This window comes from Bubalus bubalis, chromosome 15 (assembly GCF_019923935.1).
Source record: "Bubalus bubalis isolate 160015118507 breed Murrah chromosome 15, NDDB_SH_1, whole genome shotgun sequence".
NCBI lineage: Eukaryota > Metazoa > Chordata > Mammalia > Artiodactyla > Bovidae > Bubalus > Bubalus bubalis.
In genome coordinates this window covers 73,432,874-73,452,399 of record NC_059171.1, presented here as the reverse complement: position 1 = coordinate 73,452,399, position 19,526 = coordinate 73,432,874, and the positions used below count along the sequence as shown (strand labels likewise).

Genomic DNA, 19,526 nt, shown 5'->3' with positions numbered 1-19,526 from the left:
CAGGAGTGAGGGACAGTCACATGATCCCACTAGTGGGGGTGGCTGGGAAATGCAGGGAAGCATTTGGATCTTTGGTGAGCTCTAGCAGACCCTGTGAGATCCTCATTTTAAAGAAGAGGCAGGTAAATTTCACAGAGAATGCATGACTTGTGCACCCCAGGTCTTTAAGGCTCCTGTGTAAAATCTCCCGCCAAGTAAAATCTACTGTAGTTACTTCGGAGCAACTCAAAACGATCTGCATATGCTATAGTGGATGCCAACCATCTCCCCCTCCTCGCCAAAAGGAATCCCACTATTGCTCATACAATACAGCAGAGCGGACACCTGCTAAGTTGGCATTCTTTGCCTCAATGCCACATTTCCCTACCAAGCTTTGATGAAGGTCTGATCATGTATTAAAAAATGTCTATCCCGCAGTGATGGCTGTACCCCCTCCATCTGCCCCACGCTGGGTAAAATCTGCTGCAGCTGTAAGCGACACCTGCTAGAGAACCAGACGGGGTACCTCGGGGGTTGGGGGGTGCAATTTAGCAGGTGGATGCTAAGAGCTGGCAAACACTCTACCAAAATTTTCTACCATCCTTTTGTAGCCTTAAAAGAAAGAAAAACAAAGAAAATGCAAGACAGGGTGAGAGAGAAAGGCTGGTACCCCAGGTTTTGATTTGCAATGCAAATACTTCGTATTGGTGTGGTGAAGAGAGAGTGACCCGCCCGCCACCCTAACCTGAATTGCGCTAGCATATTTCTGTGTGGGTGAAACTGACACTCAGGCTTAAATGATCTGCTGTGAGGGAGGTGGCGGAAGCTCTGTGCCAGGGACTCCCTTTTTCTCCCCCCACCTTTTTTTTCAGGGAAAGGAAAAATCAAGGACCACATTCTAGATCCTTCCACCTTACCCATTTCATTGTTTCTTCCTCTGCTGAGTCACATCCTTTGAAAATCAGCCAAATAGTTAACAGCACGATATTCCTGCTCTGGAGTCAGGCTGGACCTGGGGCTGAGTTCTGACCGGGCTGCTTACCTGCTATGTCACTTTGGACAAGGTGTTTCATCTTTCTAAGGCTGAATTTCCTCATCCATAAAGCAGGATAAAGTATTATTTAATTCCTAGTATTTGTATGAGAAGTAAATGATTCCATGCCAGCAAGGCACTTAAAATTTGACACAGAGCTTAAGTACATGCCAAGCTCTTCCAAAGTGGAATCTGCCATTGTTAGCAACAGAAGTAGTAACATTAGTCATGGGGGGTAAGAGTTGTTCTAATTTCTGGGACCATGTGAGTTTTTCAGTTAGTAGATGAGATGGTATAAGAATCGGGTGAGATGTGGGCTGAAGCTTGGCCAAGGACATATCAATCTGGCTGAATAAATACTTCTTCCAATATTTAACACGAGGTGGAGTGATTATAAAGCCAATATGCCTTTAAATTTTTTTTTAATATTTATTTTTATTTATTTGACTGTCCTGGGTCTTAGTTGCAGCATTCAGGATCTAGTACCCTGACCAGGGATCAAACCTGGCCCCACTTCTTTGGAAGCAAGAATCTTAGCCTCTAGACCACCAGGGAAGCCCCAACAATTGGGTTTTGCAGTTAGACCGAGATAGGTTGGACTTGGCTGCTGTCATTTATGACCTTGTGACATTGGGCCTATACTTCAGCTTCTCTGAACTCCAGCCGTAAAACAGATACGTTCACGTCTCATGGTTGTACAGTATAGGGGTGGGTGGTGGTGGTGGTATCACTTTAATGACAAAGAGGAGACAGAAGAGAAAATGAGTTTATATCTTGGCATGAGAAGGGATTCACTTTAAAAATAACCAGCTAAATTTTCTTCATTTTGTAAGCGCTTCACCCTCATTTCATTTAAATAAAAAAAGAGAAAATTCAAATATGCAAAAGAGAAAAGGCAACCCGGGATTCCTCAACCCAAAGACAGCCACCGCCAACATCTTGGTGTTGAGCCAAGAAAACTGTCTTGATGGCAAGGTTGATGAGACATGGAAACAGGCCCCCCAGAGAGGAGGACTTTGGACATGGAAGCAGCCACCATCTGGGGTCAGTCGTGCGGTCATTGCCCTGATGGAAGCAGGGAGCTCCAGCGATGACAGACCCAGCCCCCCGCTGTGCTTTAGAGTAAGGGCCATGCCATCAGCTGTCACCCCGCAGGAAAGTTGTCTCTCCCCTCCCCCAACGTGGGGGCCAAGATGGCCACATAATGAAAGTGAGTTTTGAAGAGCCTTTATCAAAAGGGAAGCAGGAATAAATGAAAATCTAGTGCATCTGGGATGCCACTGTGCCCTCACTCCCTTTCTCCCTCCCTGTTTTCAAATCTTAACCCCCGTGGCAGTTCTGAGCTCCACACAGCTCAGGGCTCACAGTTTAATGGGTGAGGCAGACACAGAGGCAGTGACATCATCAGCCTGATGGGCAATAAGACGGAGGGGACTCCAGGTAGCCATGGGGACCTGAAGAGGGTGGGGTGCTCCCACCTCCGCCTGTATCATAGAGTCTCCCAGGTGTCCTCTACAACCCCTGCATAGCACTCAGTCTCACTGCACAAGTCCAGCATCTGTCGTTCCTCATGAGTATAAGCTCCAATAGTGCAGGGACCACTTCTTTCCCCAGTGCCCAGCCAGGGCGACTAGGGAGGTGCTCAGTGAATACTGGACAGACAGATGCTGTTGAAAGAACACATGTCCTAGGGGTGTCTATAGTGGGCACCAGCTGTCTTGTTCTGTCCAGTATCCCTTCTTCCCCCTGTCTGGTTCCTATAGCATCTTTCTTAGTCACCCCTACCCCAACCCATGGGTTTCAGTGGGGCTGTAATTCCAAGCCCTGGAGGAGGTGGAGGTACAGGACACAACTTGGCCAATCAGATTCTTTTTCTCCCAGGGACAGAGGTGATTAGAAGCAGGCTGTGAGAGAGCCTGGAAGGAGGGCTGCACTCATCCTGTGGCTGGGTCTCCCCACTCTGGTTGCCCAGTTCTTTCCTAGAGTCTCTGAGAAACCTCAGTGTTTTTCCAGTAGAGACTTCCTTTTAGCTGAAGTTAGTCCAAGTACATTTATCTTGCTTGGTAGGAAAAAAAACCTAATATAGTCTTTCTTTCTTTAAAAATTTTAATTGAGATGAAATTCACAAATGTAAAATAAATCACATTAATCATCTTTCCAGCTCACTATCTTTCTACCTCCTTCAGTGCTATCAGAGTTAAATTATATCAATCCTGACAGTCTGTCTGTCTCCCATCTTCTATCATGTCATTTTTGTTCTTCTCCACCTGAGGTTCCATGTGTACATACTCAGTCATGTCTGGCTCTTTGTGATCCCACGGACTGTAGCCCACCAGGTTCCTCTGTCCATGGGATTGCCCAGGCAAGAATACTGGAGTAGGTTTTCAATTCCTCCTCCAGTGGATCTTTCCTAACCAGGGATCAAACCCACGTGTCCTGTGTGTTCCGCATCGGCAGGCAGATTCTTTACCACTGAACCACCTGATAAGGCCAAGATTCCTTGAGTCCTCATTACAGTCATTCATTTGCAGTTATTTATGTTCATTGTGCTTTTCTGGTAAAACCGCATCTTTGGTTACATCCAAGGTGACATCTGTTTGGCATCTTTGCCCACACACTGAACATGACTTGAGAAAGACTATGCAACCAGGCCTTTCTTTAAATTCATGACCACAACCCTCAAAGTGTGCTTGGTGGTGCCTGGCAATCACCATACCCCATCCTATGTACAGACTCTCCTACTCTATAGGTGACTATTTCATACCTTGTCCTGTCCCTCAAATCTTTAGGATATCTTTCTGAGTCTCATTCTTAGCTGATGTCCTTGCTTCCTATTTTGCTGAGAAAATAGAAACAATTATGAAGACACAACTAACCATATCTATCCACCTACCAGCATCTGTTCCTGCTCTCTTCCTTCCTGTTCTCTGGATGGAAAGTCCTTGCTGCTATCTAAGACCAACTCACTGCTCATGCACTGAAACCCACCCCCTCTTATCTATTCATAGAAAAGGCTCCAGGAATTTTTCTCCCGTCTGCAGTAGCAGCCTTGATTATGCTGTCATAACTCCTGCCTTAATTAAGCCTTTGATTGACTCCACACCCCTTAAAACTCTCTTCTTCCATTTCTCTGCTCCTAGTAGTAGAACAATTCCTTAGTAGGCTTGTCTTCTGTACTTATTTGTCTCTAATTCACCTCCTCCAAGTCTTTCTTGAACTCAATCAAGATTTCACTCTAACCATCCATCACAGCAGCCCCTGTCAAAGCTGCAAGGACCTTCAATGTTGCTAAATCCAGTGTGGGTCTCATTTGACTTGACCTATAGCAGCATTTCACATAGTCGCTCCATTCTTCTCAAAGCATGTTTCTTACTTGGCTTTACCTCCTACCTCACTGGTTTTGTGAGGCACTGAGGCTGTCTGAGCACAGGTTGGAAGAGAATTTCCAGACACAGAGCATTTCAGAAGGCAGTGAATTTATTAAGAGCAAAGAGCAGAGATAATGTGGGCACTGTGAGCACAGGGGGGTGACGCCTCCTGACAGGCCAGGCAGAGCTGACGCTTTTCATGGGTTAGTAGCCAATTTTTATAACCTCAAGAGAGAGAAAATTTCTGCCAGAAGGTTGACGTTAGGTAATCGGTTAGGGTGCTATAGGGTGACTACTGAGGTGGGCATTCTTGCCTAATTTGGGGTCAAGAAGCTGGCTGGTGATGATCAGGGGGCCTTTTGGCAATGGTTGCAAAGGGGCTCAGTCAGCTTCAGGGTGATCTTGATTCTGGGCTCTGCTTCTGTGGCCTTAGTACCAGGCCTCACACCTGTGGCCTTGGGGCAGGACTCCACAGCTCCTTTGCTAACTCTTCCACATACACCAACTTTCAAATTTTAGAGTATCTTCGGCTTTGTCCTTGGACCTCTTCTCTGTCTAAACTCCTTTCCAGAGTGTCTCATCCATGCATGTGAGTGTAAGCACCTCTACAAACCGTGACCTCTCTAACTCTGTCTCCAGCTTGGAGCTCTGCTCCACATTCACATGCTCAGTTGACCTCTCACAATTTCCACCTAGATGTCTAAAATATACCTCAATTTTAACATGTGCAAAACAGAGCTTCCGAATCCTACCTCCTCCAGATCTTCCCTATCCACTGACTTCACCATGTCAGTTCATGGTAATTCCATTTTTTGGCTTTCCTAATAAAAAGTCCAACAGTCCTCCTTGACTCCTATATTACTTTGCTGGGGTTGATGTAATGACGTGTCACAAACTAGGAGGCTTAAAGGACAGAAAAGTATCTTCTCAATTGTTCTGGAGGCTAGAAGTCCAAAATCAAAGTGTCAGTAGGCTTGGTTTCTTCTAAGGGCAGGGAGGGAAGGATCTGACCCTAGCTTGTAGACAGCCATCTCATCCTTGGGTCTTCACATGGTCTCTATATGTGTCTATGTCCATCATATTTGTAATAAAAGCCTTGCAAGGTCCTGCATGATTGTCAGCCTCCTTCCTGCCCCTTAGCCCTTGTTCTTTGCTCATCTATTCCAACATGCCAGTCACCTTTCTCCGCCCCTTTAGCAGGGCAGGGTTCTCGCCATCTGAGAGCTTGACCTCTTCTCTCTCCCTGGGAAAAATCTTCCCTTAGTTCTTCATGTAACCGACTCCTTCTCATATTCAGGTCTCTTCCCAAATGTGACCTATGTGACTGCCCAAGTAGCCCTCCTCCGAACTCATTCCATCTTCCATTTTTCCTTCACAATCCATATTATCATATCAAAATGTCTTATGTAGTCTTTGTTTACTTGCTTACTGTCTGTCTTCCCCTATGTGTATATAATTTTCCGAATGGCCAAAACCTTTAAATCTCAGTCATCACTGTATCCCCAGCCCAAGGGATTCAGTACATGCTTATTAAAAGATAAATAAATGAGTTAATGGGACCCTTTAATGCCCACCCAGATGAAAATTTTTTTCACCAACTACATAGTATTCTTGAAACAATTATTTGAGTACACACAGGCACGCGTGCACACACACACACACACACACAACACAAACACACATTCAGGTAGGCAAAAGGAGACAGAGCAAATAAAAGATTATATTAAGATCAGAATTTGGAATAGACAGGGTCAGTCCTCTGTTCATGTAACCAAAGCCTTTGAACATATACTTTTCTCTAAGTTGAAATGGGAGGTTATGAATTCTAGAAGATTTTGTGGGCAAGGCCTCTTTCTGCCTTAGGACAAATGGTGCTTGTGTGATAAGGAAGGTGAGATCATTTCCAGCAGCTGCCACCCAACTTGAAAAGGGTTGATTGATATGACAAAGTCTTTTCAAAGAACATACATCAAAGGAGATGACTGACAGTGAAGTAAACATTTTAGAACTAGAGTAATTAGGAATATATTAGCAATTAAAATAAACTTATTATCATTAGCAAAATTGGCAGTTACTTGCAGTTTCCCCAGGGGCCTCATTTCAAGTTTATCTTAAGTCAGGATTAATGTTTTTTGGGATACGGTTTTAATTTTTGTGGATTTTGATTTTTTCATATCCCTGTCCATAGCTAATAGAGCTCAGTGGTTCTCAAATAAAGGTCTTATTCATCTTGGGGCTTCTATGAGCTGAACCCAGGTGTGCTAACACAAACCTGAACAAAGCTGCTGCTAACCCAGTTCTCAGATAAAATTAAATAAGTGGATACAATTTTTTATTTTCCTCTTGTATACAATCTTTTAGGCCTTCACCCCTTGCTAGTGCATGTCTTCCAGAAGGTACTAGAAAATGACGAATTCCTGAGCTTGAAGCAAATAAATAAATTAATCAGGGAAAAACCTTGGTCACCAGCCTTCTGAGATCAATGTTTCTTCCTTCTACGGACATATGTATTGATGGTTTGCACTCTTTGGATGGTAACAGAGGCAGGATTGAACCCTCTATCTTCTTTACCTTTTGGTTTCTGCTCATTATCCCAATTAGTGGAAGGCTATCTATTAGCATGATAACCATCAAAGTTGTACCAGTTAGGGTTCTTTGTTGACAGTAATGAAAACTGACCCTGGCAATAGAACAAAAGGGTAGTGTGGGTAACTCTGGCTTCTATATCAGGAAGCTGGCACCTGGAATTGCCCTCCAACAAGATCCAGAGGAATAAATATGGAGACAAAACAAATGTCCACTTCAAACATAAGCTTATAAGTGACAGTCGGGAGCAAGATTCTACTCTGTGTTAGAGATGCTTTACTCAGAAGAATCTGGAAGACTTAATCTCCTCCCACTGAGGCTGGAGAGGGTCCAGAAACAACTAATGTCCATGGGGCATGGCAGGATGGAGCTGGGAGGCCATGGGGAAAGATTGGGCTGGGGGCAAGTAAGGAAACATTTCAGGAGATCAGAAAGGGAGAGGGCATGCCGATGACCATCCAAGAGGGGCTGGCCTCATGGGAAATGAAGAAAATATTTTATTCTATCTTTCAGACTCTGAGCTCACTTGTGACCTGCCACTAGTAAGACTGTGCTCTTCATGGCAATGACTAGCTGAGTCTGAACCCTTTCCCATGGGTGCTGTAGGATGTAATAGAAGGATTACCCAAACAGCTGTATACTCATCTGCTCTGACAGTGAAGGGTTGCAGTTTAATTAATGGGCTTTAAAGCACACATCAATGTTTTATACTGCTTTCCTTTTCAGGTGAGAATTAATTATTGGTCTAGTTAAGCAGAAAGAGAACTCATAGGTGTGGAATTTTAGACTCCGGAGACCACCTAGTGGGGCTGAGGAAGGTTGGCTGATCTGGGCACAAAAAGAATGGACGGCACATAGTCTTGGAGTCAGGGGGAGACTTGAGTTCTGTGGTGTTTTGAACCCTACTTCTGGGAGTTTCCCATGGGCTGGGCCTCTAAGAGCAAACAGAATCAAATGCTGTTTTTTTGCCCAGGCTTCCCCGATGGCTCAGTGGTAAAGAATTCGCCTGCAATGCAGGAGATGAAGAGACACAGGTTCAGTCCCTGGGTCAGGAAAATCTCCTGGAAAAGGAAATGGCAACCCACTTCAGTATTCTTGCTTGGGAAATCCCATGGACAGAGGAGCCTGGGCGACTACAGTCCATAGCGTTGTGAAGAGTCAGACATGACTGAACACATGAGCAACACACACAACCTATTGAATGGTCTCAGTTTGTATGAGATTAGTGCTCAAGGACACTGACACCTGCTTTAAAGAGAAAAAAGCCTCAGAGGACTGAAGCTGCTCAAAAGGATGTTGAGAAACCACTGAGTCCAGATTCCTGCCTAAATGAGGCATCTCCTTCTACAGAATTCTGCACAGATCAATCAAATATATTCCAGTCAAGTAATTGCAAATAACGAACTTCATTTATTTGGACATCATTAAACCATTCCAAAAACATGCAGTGGAAAGGACCTGTCCACCCTTTGAATCTAGGTGTGTTTCCCCCTACTTTGACCAATAGAGTACAAGGGAAGAGACTTGTCCATGTCCCACAGCAGTCATGACCACCGTTTCAGTTATCTCCTGCTGTATGAAAATTACTCTCAAAGTTATCTCATGATTTTGTGGGTGAGGAATTGATGTAGGGATCAGCTGGGTGATTCTCCTGTACCATGTGGCATTGATAGAGATCAGCCACTCAGTTACAGTTAGAGATGGATGGGCTGATTTATAAGGTCCAAGACAGCATCACTCAATATCTGCCATGTGAACAGGGAGAGCTGGAAGGCTGGGGCTTGGCGGGTGGAGGTACCTATTCTTGGCTTCTCAAGCATGGTGGCCTTGGGGGTAGTCAGACTTCTTATGGGACAGCTCAGGACTCCATAAGTCAGTGTTTGGCAAAGTGGAAGCTTCATGGATTTTTATGAACTAATTCTGCAAATCACATAGCACCTCTTTCTCTGTACCCGATTGGTTCAAGTGGGCAGAAGCATGTCCAGATTCAAGGTAAGGGACAGTGACACTGCCTTTCAATGGGAGGAATGTAGACTAATTTCTACCCATCCATGTATGCTTTATCGCAGAGTCATGTCCAACTCTTTGTGACCCCATGGACTGTAGCTCTCCAGGCTCCTCTGTCCAGGGGAATTTTTAGGTGAGAATACTGCAGTGGGTTGCCATTTCCTCCTCCAAGGGATCTTCCTGACTCAGAGAAAGAACCTGCATCTCCTTTGTCTCCTGCATTGCAGGCAGATTCTTTATCTGCTGAGCCATTGGGAAAGCCCAATTTCTATCCACGCATGTTTAAATCTTTCCATCTACCACTGGGAAATTCTGGATTAAAGAAGGAAGAAAGGAAGAACGTGAAACTGTAAGTGCTGGTAAGCATGGAAGATTGGTTTATTTGTTATAAAGCTGCAATGAGGAAATTCTTCAGAAGGAAAATTAATGCAAAGTTAATTAATGCAATGGAGCTGTAACCAAAGTATTTGTTACACATCATAAAAACACTAAATTATATAATAAGAACCCAATAACTTTCTAGGTCAATGTCCTTGGAATTTAGCCAGCACAAAAGAAGTAGGAGGCCTGTTTTGCTGTTACCGGAATTTTTTAAAACCCTCTTTAAAATTTATTTCTACTTAAATATAGAATATGTTGCAGCAGTTTTCTCAGGAAGTCCCGCTCATCTTGTTACATTTCCAAGAGCCAAAGAAACAAGTCTATTTTGAATAATGGTTTGCATAAGCAGACACACACCAAGGCTTTTTAAACTACCACGTTCAGTTGGAATGAAATGAACTTGACTTCACTTGGAGCTGTCACACTGTGATTTATTTCCCAATTTCCCTGCCTATCAGTGGACTGTAACAATCAGAGCACACTGTACACCTGTCCTGCGTGACCCATGGGTCCTCTGATTCTAAGAAACACAGTGTCTTGTGATGCTGGGTGGAGAAAGGACACAGAATAACCACCCCAGCCTGGCCCATAACAAATTATGAAGTAAATATTCCTGGTTTCCCCATTTTATCACCCACATCTCTTCTCTATTCCACCAGAATGTCAAACAGTCTAAGACCTTCCTCTTATAAGAAGGATTTCTTACCCTAGATTTCTGTAAAAACGTTTCAAGATGAAGAAGTTATTTCAGAGAATGGGGTACCTTTCCTGGGTAGCCTGCTTGATCCCCTAAATACTGAGTCAGCTGTTTGTTTTTTTTTTTGAAGTGTCTTTCATTCACTTAAATTATTTCATTAAAGCTTCACAATGATCCTTGGAGGTTATTATCAGTACTCATCTAACAAGTGGAAATTAAGGTTAAGGAAGTTTAAGGTCACACCTCTGAGAAACGGGAGTGTGGGCCGATTCCAGTGTCAGTTCAGTTCAGTTCAGTCGCTTTGCAACTCCATGAATCACAGCACGCCAAGCCTCCCTGTCCATCACCAACTCCCGGAGTTCACTCAGACTCATGTCCATCGAGTCAGTGATGCCATCCAGCCATCTCATCCTCTGTCGTCCCCTTCTCCTCCTGCCCCCCAATCCCTCCCAGCATCAGAGTCTTTTCCAATGAGTCAACTCTTCGCATGAGGTGGCCAAAGTACTGGAGTCTCAGCTTTAGCATCATTCCTTCCAAAGAAATCCCAGGGCTGATCTCCTTCAGAATGGACTGGTTGGATCTCCTTGCAGTCCAAGGGACTCTCAAGAGTCTTTTCCAATACCACAGTTCAAAAGCATCAATTCTTCGGTGCTCAGCTTTCTTCACAGTCCAACTCTCACATCCATACATGACCACTGGAAAAACCATAGCCTTGACTAGACGGATCTTTGTTGGCAAACTAATGTCTCTTCTTTTGAATATGCTGTCTAGGTTGGTCATAACTTTCCTTCCAAGGAGTAAGCGTCTTTTAATTTCATGGCTGCAGTCACCATCTGCAGTGATTTTGGAGCCCCCCCAAAATAAAGTCTGACACTGTTTCCCCATCTATTTGCAATGAAGTGATGGGACCAGATGCCATGATCTTAGTTTTCTGAATGTTGAGTTTTAAGCCAATTTTTTCACTCTCCTCTTTCACCTTCAAGAGACTTTTTAGTTCCTCTTCACTTTCTGCCATAAGGGTGGTGTCATCTGCATATCTGAGGTTACTGATATTTCTCCTGGCAATCTTGATTCCAGATTCTAGTGTGGAAGGCCTTAAATCAAATACAAAGAGAAAAGAGCAAAGGACAGGCTAATGGGACTCAGGAGGCAGCTCCCCTTAGGAAACAGAGTGTCCTGTGGTTCTGTGTTTAGTTTGGCCAGCTGATCTGGGGTCAGGGAAGCAGTTTGCCGAGATGGAGGGTGGGGCCGTGGAGGAGGACTAGGTCTGGGTTATGGGGCACCCGGATCTTTTCTGGGGCAGACCCTCCTCCCAGCCCCTCCAGAGTCGGGAAACGCGGCCCCGCCTGGCCCCGCGCGGCCTCCGTAGAGTCCCCGTTGCCATGGCTCCCAGGTGCGGACGCGCGGAGGAGAGACTGCGAGGCGGCAGGGGAGTCCTGGCGGGTCCTGGTGGAGCTTCCCGGGCCCGAGACCCTCGAGGGGCGACATGGGACGGAGTAAGCGCCCCCTCCCATCTTCCGCTCTCGATCGTCCCCATTCTAGGCATCGTCCCGGGCCTCTGGGGACTCTCGACGCCCCTTCTGCCCGCGGACCCCAACCCCTCCGGCCCTTGGCCCTCTGCAAACCCGGCTGGCCAGGCCCTGCGCCGACTGGCTGGGCTGCTTGGCTCCGGCGAGACCCAGGTTCCCGATCTGTAAAGTGGGGCAGGCGTGGGGCTGGGGGAGAAAGGCATGGCACTTGATTGAAGGGCTCGTGGAAAGTCTAAGCGTCTTGGCGTCAGACACGCCCGGTTCGAGCCCGCGCGTTCCCTTGCCTGCAGTGTGGGCTAGTCGCTGTCTCTGAGCCACACTGGGAGCAAAGTGTAGCCTCGTGGTCGAGGGACCCGACCCCATGGCCTTACCTCGTCCACCTTCTGCCACCAGCTGTGAGACTTCCTCACCTCCAAAATGAAGGCGGTAATAGTATCTGTTTACAGTCAGTGTTGTAAATATGATTATGAATATACCAAGACACTGTGACGTGGCAGAATTAGCAGTTACTTATATATTTTAGATTGTACCAATTGTTTCAGGCTGAACTATTCCAATACCGACACTATCTTTGACCGTTCCAAATTGCACTTTTATACAGTTACCCTGAATTTATCACTTATTGTAGGAGTGTCATAGTGAATACTTATAAATCAAGAGACTGTGGTAGATGGTGGGGTATTTTCCCTGGAAGAGCTGACAGTCTGGTGGTGGAAAGGGGATGGTGATTTTAAATGTTTACACTGTCCCAAATCTTGAGAGTGTTATTTCCTCTCCCTTCCCTTATCCCCATCCCATGGTTTTTTTTTGCTTATCAATATTTTTTACTTTTCCGTGGATTATCCTTTGTCTTCTGCCTTTGAATCCTGTCCACTTTCATTTGTTAAATCATTCACATATCAGACTCATACTGGAGTTCCTACCCTGTGGTTCAGGTGGTAAAAAAATCTGCCTGCAATGTGGAAGACCTGGGTTTGATCCCTGGATCAGGAAGATCCCCTGGAGTAAGGAAATGGCAACCCACTCCCGTATTCTTGTCAGGAGAATTCCATGGACACAGGAGCCTGGCGGGCTACAGTTCACGGGGTCACAAAGAGTCGGACGTGACTGAGCGACTAACACTGACACACCTCGTGTCAGATGCTGCGGGTGCAGTGGTGAGCAAAAGAGGAGGGCCAGCCCTCTTGGAGCTTCTCCCTTTGAGGAAGAAAGCCAACGCTTATTTTAAAATATCAGTCACGATGGAATAAAAAACTAAGATACAAGATCCTTGGCTTTTACTGCTTTTTCCACAGTTCTGAACTCTCTACATCAGAAGAAAAAACTTGAGCTTCCGAGAGAAGATGGTAATAAGGGCTTATGATTGTCATGTTCTTGCTGCCTTCTAGGCAATGTTCTGAGTGGTATCTCTGTGTCAACTCCTTGAGTTCTCACAAAAATCTTGTGAGACAGACGCTACCTCCATTTTGCAGTTGAGGAATCTGAAGAACAGAGAGGTTAAGCAACCTGCCGATTGTCACACAGTCAGCAATGTATCTGGGATGTGAACCTGAACAGAGCTGGCTTTCTTTAATCTGTGGCTACACTGTCTCCTGAGAATAAGGGAAGGTCTGGTGAGGAAGAGAGAGGCCATGGTGTGAGCTCTCATGTTGAAAGTCAAAGAAACTACTTTTAGTGTTGATGTCTGCCCAGAGAGAGCAAGGTCAAGCCTGGGAGCAGTGAGTGGGGGAAAATGAAATAATTAGTGCCTCTCTGCACTAACCTCTCACTGCAGATTATGATTTAGAGAAAAAAGAACTCCTTTCTTAAATTCATTTTGTATTGATACTACTGTGACTATCAAATTAGGGTGGCTAGTCTCTTGAGATGCGATCTGTGTATGCATTTGCCAGGGGAAGTTAAGTACCCTCAAAGCCGTAGGATGTTATTGCTGGAAGGATGCTCAGCGGTCTCTAGTTCACACCATCTTTAAAACTATATAGATGGACTCTGTTATGCAGAAGATTTAAGCATCTGGTCTCAAACTTTATACTTGTTATGTGATAAGTTAGCATTCAATTTGAGGTCCAGCTCAGTGGCTTTTCATAGTGTCCGCATTTTCTTAAAGGCACGTAGAGGAAAAATCAGTTTTATATTAATTCCTCTCAGTTCACCTTAAATAGGAAACTCCAGTTAGAATCATCCTCCTAATGCATTGCCTGTTATATTGTAGACTTCATCAGCTGCTTATAACAAATCCTTTAAATCGTGTTTCCTACTTTTAAGTCCTAATTCATTTGGTGGACAGTATTGTTTACCATTAATTTCAAGCTCTATTTTTTTTTTTTTTTGACCACACCTAGCAGCATGTCCAGTACTCTTGCCTGGAAAATCCTATGGACGGAGGAGCCCGGTGGGCTGCAGTCACTTCCACTTTTCACTTTCATGCATTGGAGAAGGAAATGGCAACCCACTCCAGTGTTCTTGCCTGGAGAATCCCAGGGACGGGGGAGCCTGGTGCGCTGTCGTCTATGGGGTCGCACAGAGTCGGACACGACTGAAGCGAGTTGGCAGTAGCGGCGGCAGCAGCAGCATGTAGGCAGAGAAGGCAATGGCACCCTACTCCAGTTCTCTTGCCTGGAAATTCCCATTGATGGAGGAGCCTGGTGGGCTGCAGTCCATGGGGTCACGAAGAGTCGGACATGACTGAGTGACTTCACTTTCACTTTTCCCTTTCATGCATTGGAGAAGGAAAATGGCAACCCATTCCAGTGTTCTTGCCTGGAGAATCCCAGGGACGGGGGAGCCTTGTGGGCTGCTGTCTATGGGGTCGCACAGAGTTGGACACAACTGAAGTGACTTAGCAGCAGCAGCAGCAGCAGCAGCAGCAGCATGTAGAATCTTAGTTTCCCAACCAGGGATTGAACCCAAGCCACCTGCATTGGAAGTTCAGAGTCTTAAGCACTGAACTACCAGGGAAGTCCCAATTTCAAGCTGAGATATGTTGTTGATATCATATGGCTAGTTCATCACACACCAATGAATAATTGAGAAATGCTTTTTATAAACAGCTACACAAGAAAAAACTTTTTGATGAAAGCTTTTTGATGAAAGGATGCTTCCAAGAAAAGCATCCTTTAAAGAAATTGTATAGATTTACATCAGTCAATTCAGTTCAGTTGCTCAGTTGCGTCCGACTCTTTTCAACTCCATGGACTGCAGCATGCCAGGCCTCCCTTGTCCGTCACCAACTCCCAGAATTTATTTAAACTCATGTCCACTGAGTCGGTGATGTCATCCAACCATCTCATCCTCTGTCATCCCCTTCTCCTCTCACCTTCAATCTTTCCCAGCATCAGGATCTTTTCAAATAAGTCAGTTCTTTGCATCAGGTGGCCAAAGTATTGGAGTTTCAGCTTCAACATCAGTCCTTCCAATGAATATTCAGGACTGATTTTCTGTAGGATGGACTGGTCAGATCTCCTTGCAGTCCAAGGGACTCTCAAGAGTCTTCTCCAACACTGCAGTTCAAAAGCATCAATTCTTTGGCTTTACATACTAAGCATATAAAACAAAGTTTCAGAAATAAGAAAAAACAATTATGGATAAATAGAGGATTTTTAGTTTGTTTAATTTTTTATGGAGTGAGTGAAAATCCCTTAGTCATGTCCGACTCTTTGTGACCCCATGGACTATACAGTCCATGGAATTCTCCAGGCCAGAATTCTGGAATGGGTAGCCTTTCCCTTCTCTGGGAGATCTTACCAACCCAGGGATCAAACCCAGGTCGCCCACATTGCAGGCAGATTCTTTACCAGCTAAGCCATAAGGGAAGCCCAGGAATACTGGAGTGGGCAGCCTATCCTTTCTCCTGCAGATCTTCCCGACCCAGGAGTCAAACTGGGGTCTCCTGCATTGCAGGCGGGTTCTTTACCAATTGAGCTATCAGAGAAGCCCTTATTTTTTATGGAAGACCTAATTTAATTTTCAGACTGAACTGTGTACTAAAGACTGTGCTGATTTGCTTAACTTTGTTTTTAACTTAATTTATTTGACAATATATTGCTTTACGGCTGGAACAGCTATTTCCTTTCTGTAATTATTCATTAATGTAACTGAAAGAGGAATGGTTTGGCACATGTTCTCTGCATTAAGAAAATTTAAATAGTTTGACTATTATATTCATTTATGTTTATATGAGTGGTCACAGTGAAATTGCTCAGACAGTGCACTTGAACATTGAAGATTTAAACTTGTGCATAATTCTTCTTTATCCAGTCTTCCTTGGAGAGTGTTCCATAACCCTGCTGAATGCTTTACCTGCATAGGACGCTTAATCCTCCCTTTAAGAGTCTGAAATAAGTACCACAGAAGGTCTCTTGAGACAGGCCATTGGAAAAGCTTGGTTAAAGTGCTTAGTCATAAATAGGAGGCATTTCAGGGCTTCTTTCTGCAACGCTGATAGAGTAAGTGGTATTGGAGTTAACCTTCCTCTGTAAAGAACTGTGAAATTGGGCAACATGAATAAGGTAGCTGTTTTCAGGACATAATTGTGCTCCTTGCGAGAAGGGAAATGCAGAAGTGGTGCCCCACTCTTACCCCAGTTTTCTGTCTAGAGGCACTTTCCTGCTGCGGTAAAGGGAGATAGAATTCAAGCGAACTTCTTGAGCTGGGGAGGCAGAAACTTCTGAGCTGCTGAAGTTGCTATAATCTGGGGGGCTTTCAGCTGAGAATCAGCAATAAAATGAGGAACTCAGTCCTATTACTGTAAGGAACCAAATTCTGCCAGCAACTCAAATAAGCAAGAAAACGGGTCCTCCCCTGGAACCTCCAGAAAGGAATGTAATCCCCCTGACACCCCACTATCAGGTAGGCGAGACCCGTATCTGACTTCTGACCTGCGGAACTGTCAACAGCTAAGTTGGTGGTAATTTGTTACTGCCGCTGTAGGAAACCAGCACAGCTGCTGAAGGTTCCCGTGTGCTCATTCCAGCATCTCTGTCATCTTGGGATCTGTTTCTCAAAGAGGAAATGGATATTTGGGACCTCTTTTCTTTCTTGCTATAGGCATTTAGTGCTATAAATCTCTTCGAAGTTATGTTTTAGCTGTACCCCACAGATTTTGATATACTGGTTATTTTTTCACATTATATTCTGTTCAAAATACTTTTTTTCCTTTTGACTTCTCAATGACAAGTTTAAAAAAAACAACATTATTTTCCTATATTTTGTCTTGGTTTTTAGTTATCATAGGCTGGAAGCTAAATCCTGTGCCTGTGACCCCAGCGTGTCTGGAACCTGAAGCTCTGCTTCTCTAGTGATTTAGTCCCTGGCCTGGTTCTCAGCTCTCTCTGTCCTTCACTTTCAGGGAGAAAACCTCTTTATTTGCTACCAATATAGGAGTCTGGTGTTCACAATCAGCTTTTAATGTTCGGTTGTCACTCTCAGCCTTACCTTGTAAATTGTGTTTTCAGTGGTAGCCACCCCAATACAATCTTCCTATAAGTTACAATTTCCCCTGTACTTCTCTAATGCCTGATTGCATCACTCTTATCCGTGTGTTCCCTTCCACTAGTATCCATGTTTGTTTCCCACCGAAATTCGTAAGTTGAAACCTTGACCCTCAAGGTGATGTTATTAGGAAGTGAGGCCTTTGGGAGGTGATTAGGTCACAAGCACAGAACCCTCGTATTGGGCTGATGGTCCTTAGGAAAGAGGACCCAGGGACTGGCTCGCACCTTCCGCCGTGTGAGGTTGCTGTCAGTGGGGACCAGGCGCCGAGTGCTCTGTGCAAGGCAGCGGCTGCTCTTGTGTACTACCAGTGTCCACTCTTCCAGGCTGGGTTCCCCAGGAGTCAGACTTCTCAGTGGAGGCTAGTGTGCAGGAAGTGTATGAGGAGGTGTCCTTGGACAAGAAAGCCAGGTCTGGCAGAGAGGGAAATTGGGTTGGGATGCATCTTAACAAAGGCCTTAGCTAACCAGCCTGAAGCTTGTGAAAGGAGCTCTGAACTTGGACCTCTGGTTTTTCCCAAGTTGGGGTGAGAGGGCTGGGCCTTTATAGCCCCTCATCAATTAGGCTTTCCTGAGAAGAGGGGCATGATTTTGGTTGAGATGTCTCTGCAGCTGGGGTGACTTCAAAGAAGGTGGGCAGCTGAGGGCTGCCCTCCCAGCAGCAGGAAGTCATCTTCAGGCCTGAAGCAGGGAGCTGGGCCTCATGGCATCTGTCATGGCCTGTGGTGTGCTTTCCTTACTGGTACATCTGCCAAATGTCTACTCGCGTTTCAGGATTCAGCCCAGGCTTCTCCTCCATAATGCCCTGTTTGACCTTCTTCTGTCGCTCTGTAGCATGGGTCACTCCCTCCTCTGAACTCACCGTACTTCCTGGATCCTTCTGTCCTTGCCTCGTATAGTCTGTCCGTGTTTGTAACTGTCAGTGCCCCTAACTGTGTGGTGGGATTCCTGTGACCACCAACATTCAGATAACCCTGAGTCAGTGAGAAGAGGCAGGGCAAGTGACTGAGAAATCCTGTTTCTAAGAATTTCCATGGAAAACAAGAAGAGAAAAAAAGTTTAGATGCTACAAGATGAAATCTTTACCTATTTGTGACCCCTTCATTTGAGTTTCCCTGGAGGCTGAGTGATTAAGAATCCACCTGCTAATGCAGGAGTTGGGTTCAGTCTCTGGGTCAGGAAGATCCCCTGGAGAAGGCAATGGCAACCCACTCCAGTATGCTTACCTGGGAAATCCCATGGACAGAGGAGCCTGTTGGACTACGTCCATGGATTTGCAAAGAGACACGACTGAGGGACTAAACAACAGCAACAACCCCTTTCTATGTATTTATGTTAAATCTCTGTTTCATGTATGTGTCCGCTGGTTTTTCAAGATGTTTAAAAATTCTGCAGAATCTGCCTTAAGCATACATTACTGATTTTTCTCTACCCTAGCAAGAAAGGGTGAGTTGTTTACAAAACATGATACAAAGCCTGAAGGACAAACACTGCATTGTTGGCTTTGTGAGCTTCTAGAACCTTGTTCTAGAAAAGCTCTGTCATAGCAAACACAGCGTGACAACCTCTAATATTCCCGAAAACCTCTCCTCCTGCCCTCTGCCCTGCCCCCACCCTGTAGGGTCTTTTCATGGATGCTCTCTCGAGGTATCAAGAAGCCAGTCATATTAAGGAATTGAAAAGAAGCCTCTGCATCAGTTTCCATTAAACCTTTTTCTTTTAGTGAGATGAGTATGAATCTGTGGTTATAACTGTCAGTATCCTTCATCAACCGCTCATTCAGATATTGGTTACAGCCTTCTATAGGTGAGATACTTCTCCATGTCTATCTGCTGCTGCTAAGTCACTTTAGTTGTGTCCGTCTCTGTGCGACCCCATAGACGGCAGCCCACCAGGCTCCACCGTCCCTGGGATTCTCCAGGCAAGAACACTGGAGTGGGTTGCCATTTCCTTCTCCAATGCATGAAAGTGAAAAGTGAAAGTGAAGTCGCTCAGTCGTGTCTGACTCTAGCGACCCCATGGACTGCAGCCTACCAGGCTCCTCCGTCCATGGGATTTTCTAGGCAAAAGTACTGGAATGGGGTGCCATTGCCTTCTCCGGTGTCTATCTGAGTCCTGTATTTTACTGTTTGAATTTTCCCCAAAAAGGAAATGAAAGCAATATGTTTTATATAGTAAGTGCCTTGGCATGTTCTCCTCTACCATATGATTATTGTTGTTCAGGCACTAACTCATATCCAACTCTTTGTGACCCCACGGACTGCAGCGCACCAGGCTTCCCTGTCCTTCACTGTCTCCCAGAAATAGGCATTGTATTACCATCTGTCTTGAGATAGTCTTATGGGGACGCATTAATGCTTCCAAAGCCTTTTTAAGTGCCTCAAGTGATTTATCATAAATGCAGGGCTGTGTTATTTGGAGTAGGGCTTTCTAAAGGTACACAGTACTGCTTGGAGT

General features: G+C 45.1%; 1 protein-coding gene across 2 annotated transcripts in view; it reads left to right on the top strand.

Moving 5' to 3' along the window:
• The first annotated feature begins 11,396 nt into the window (after positions 1 to 11,396).
• DNAAF11 (dynein axonemal assembly factor 11) overlaps positions 11,397 to 19,526 on the top strand; it is a 71,790-nt gene continuing 63,660 nt past the window's right edge. For both annotated transcript variants that reach the window (XM_006079358.4, XM_006079357.4), the window contains exon 1: positions 11,397 to 11,547. In XM_006079358.4, the coding sequence (XP_006079420.3) occupies positions 11,538 to 11,547 (10 nt within the window). In that variant the 5' untranslated portion in view covers positions 11,397 to 11,537. The remainder of the gene's footprint in view (positions 11,548 to 19,526) is intronic.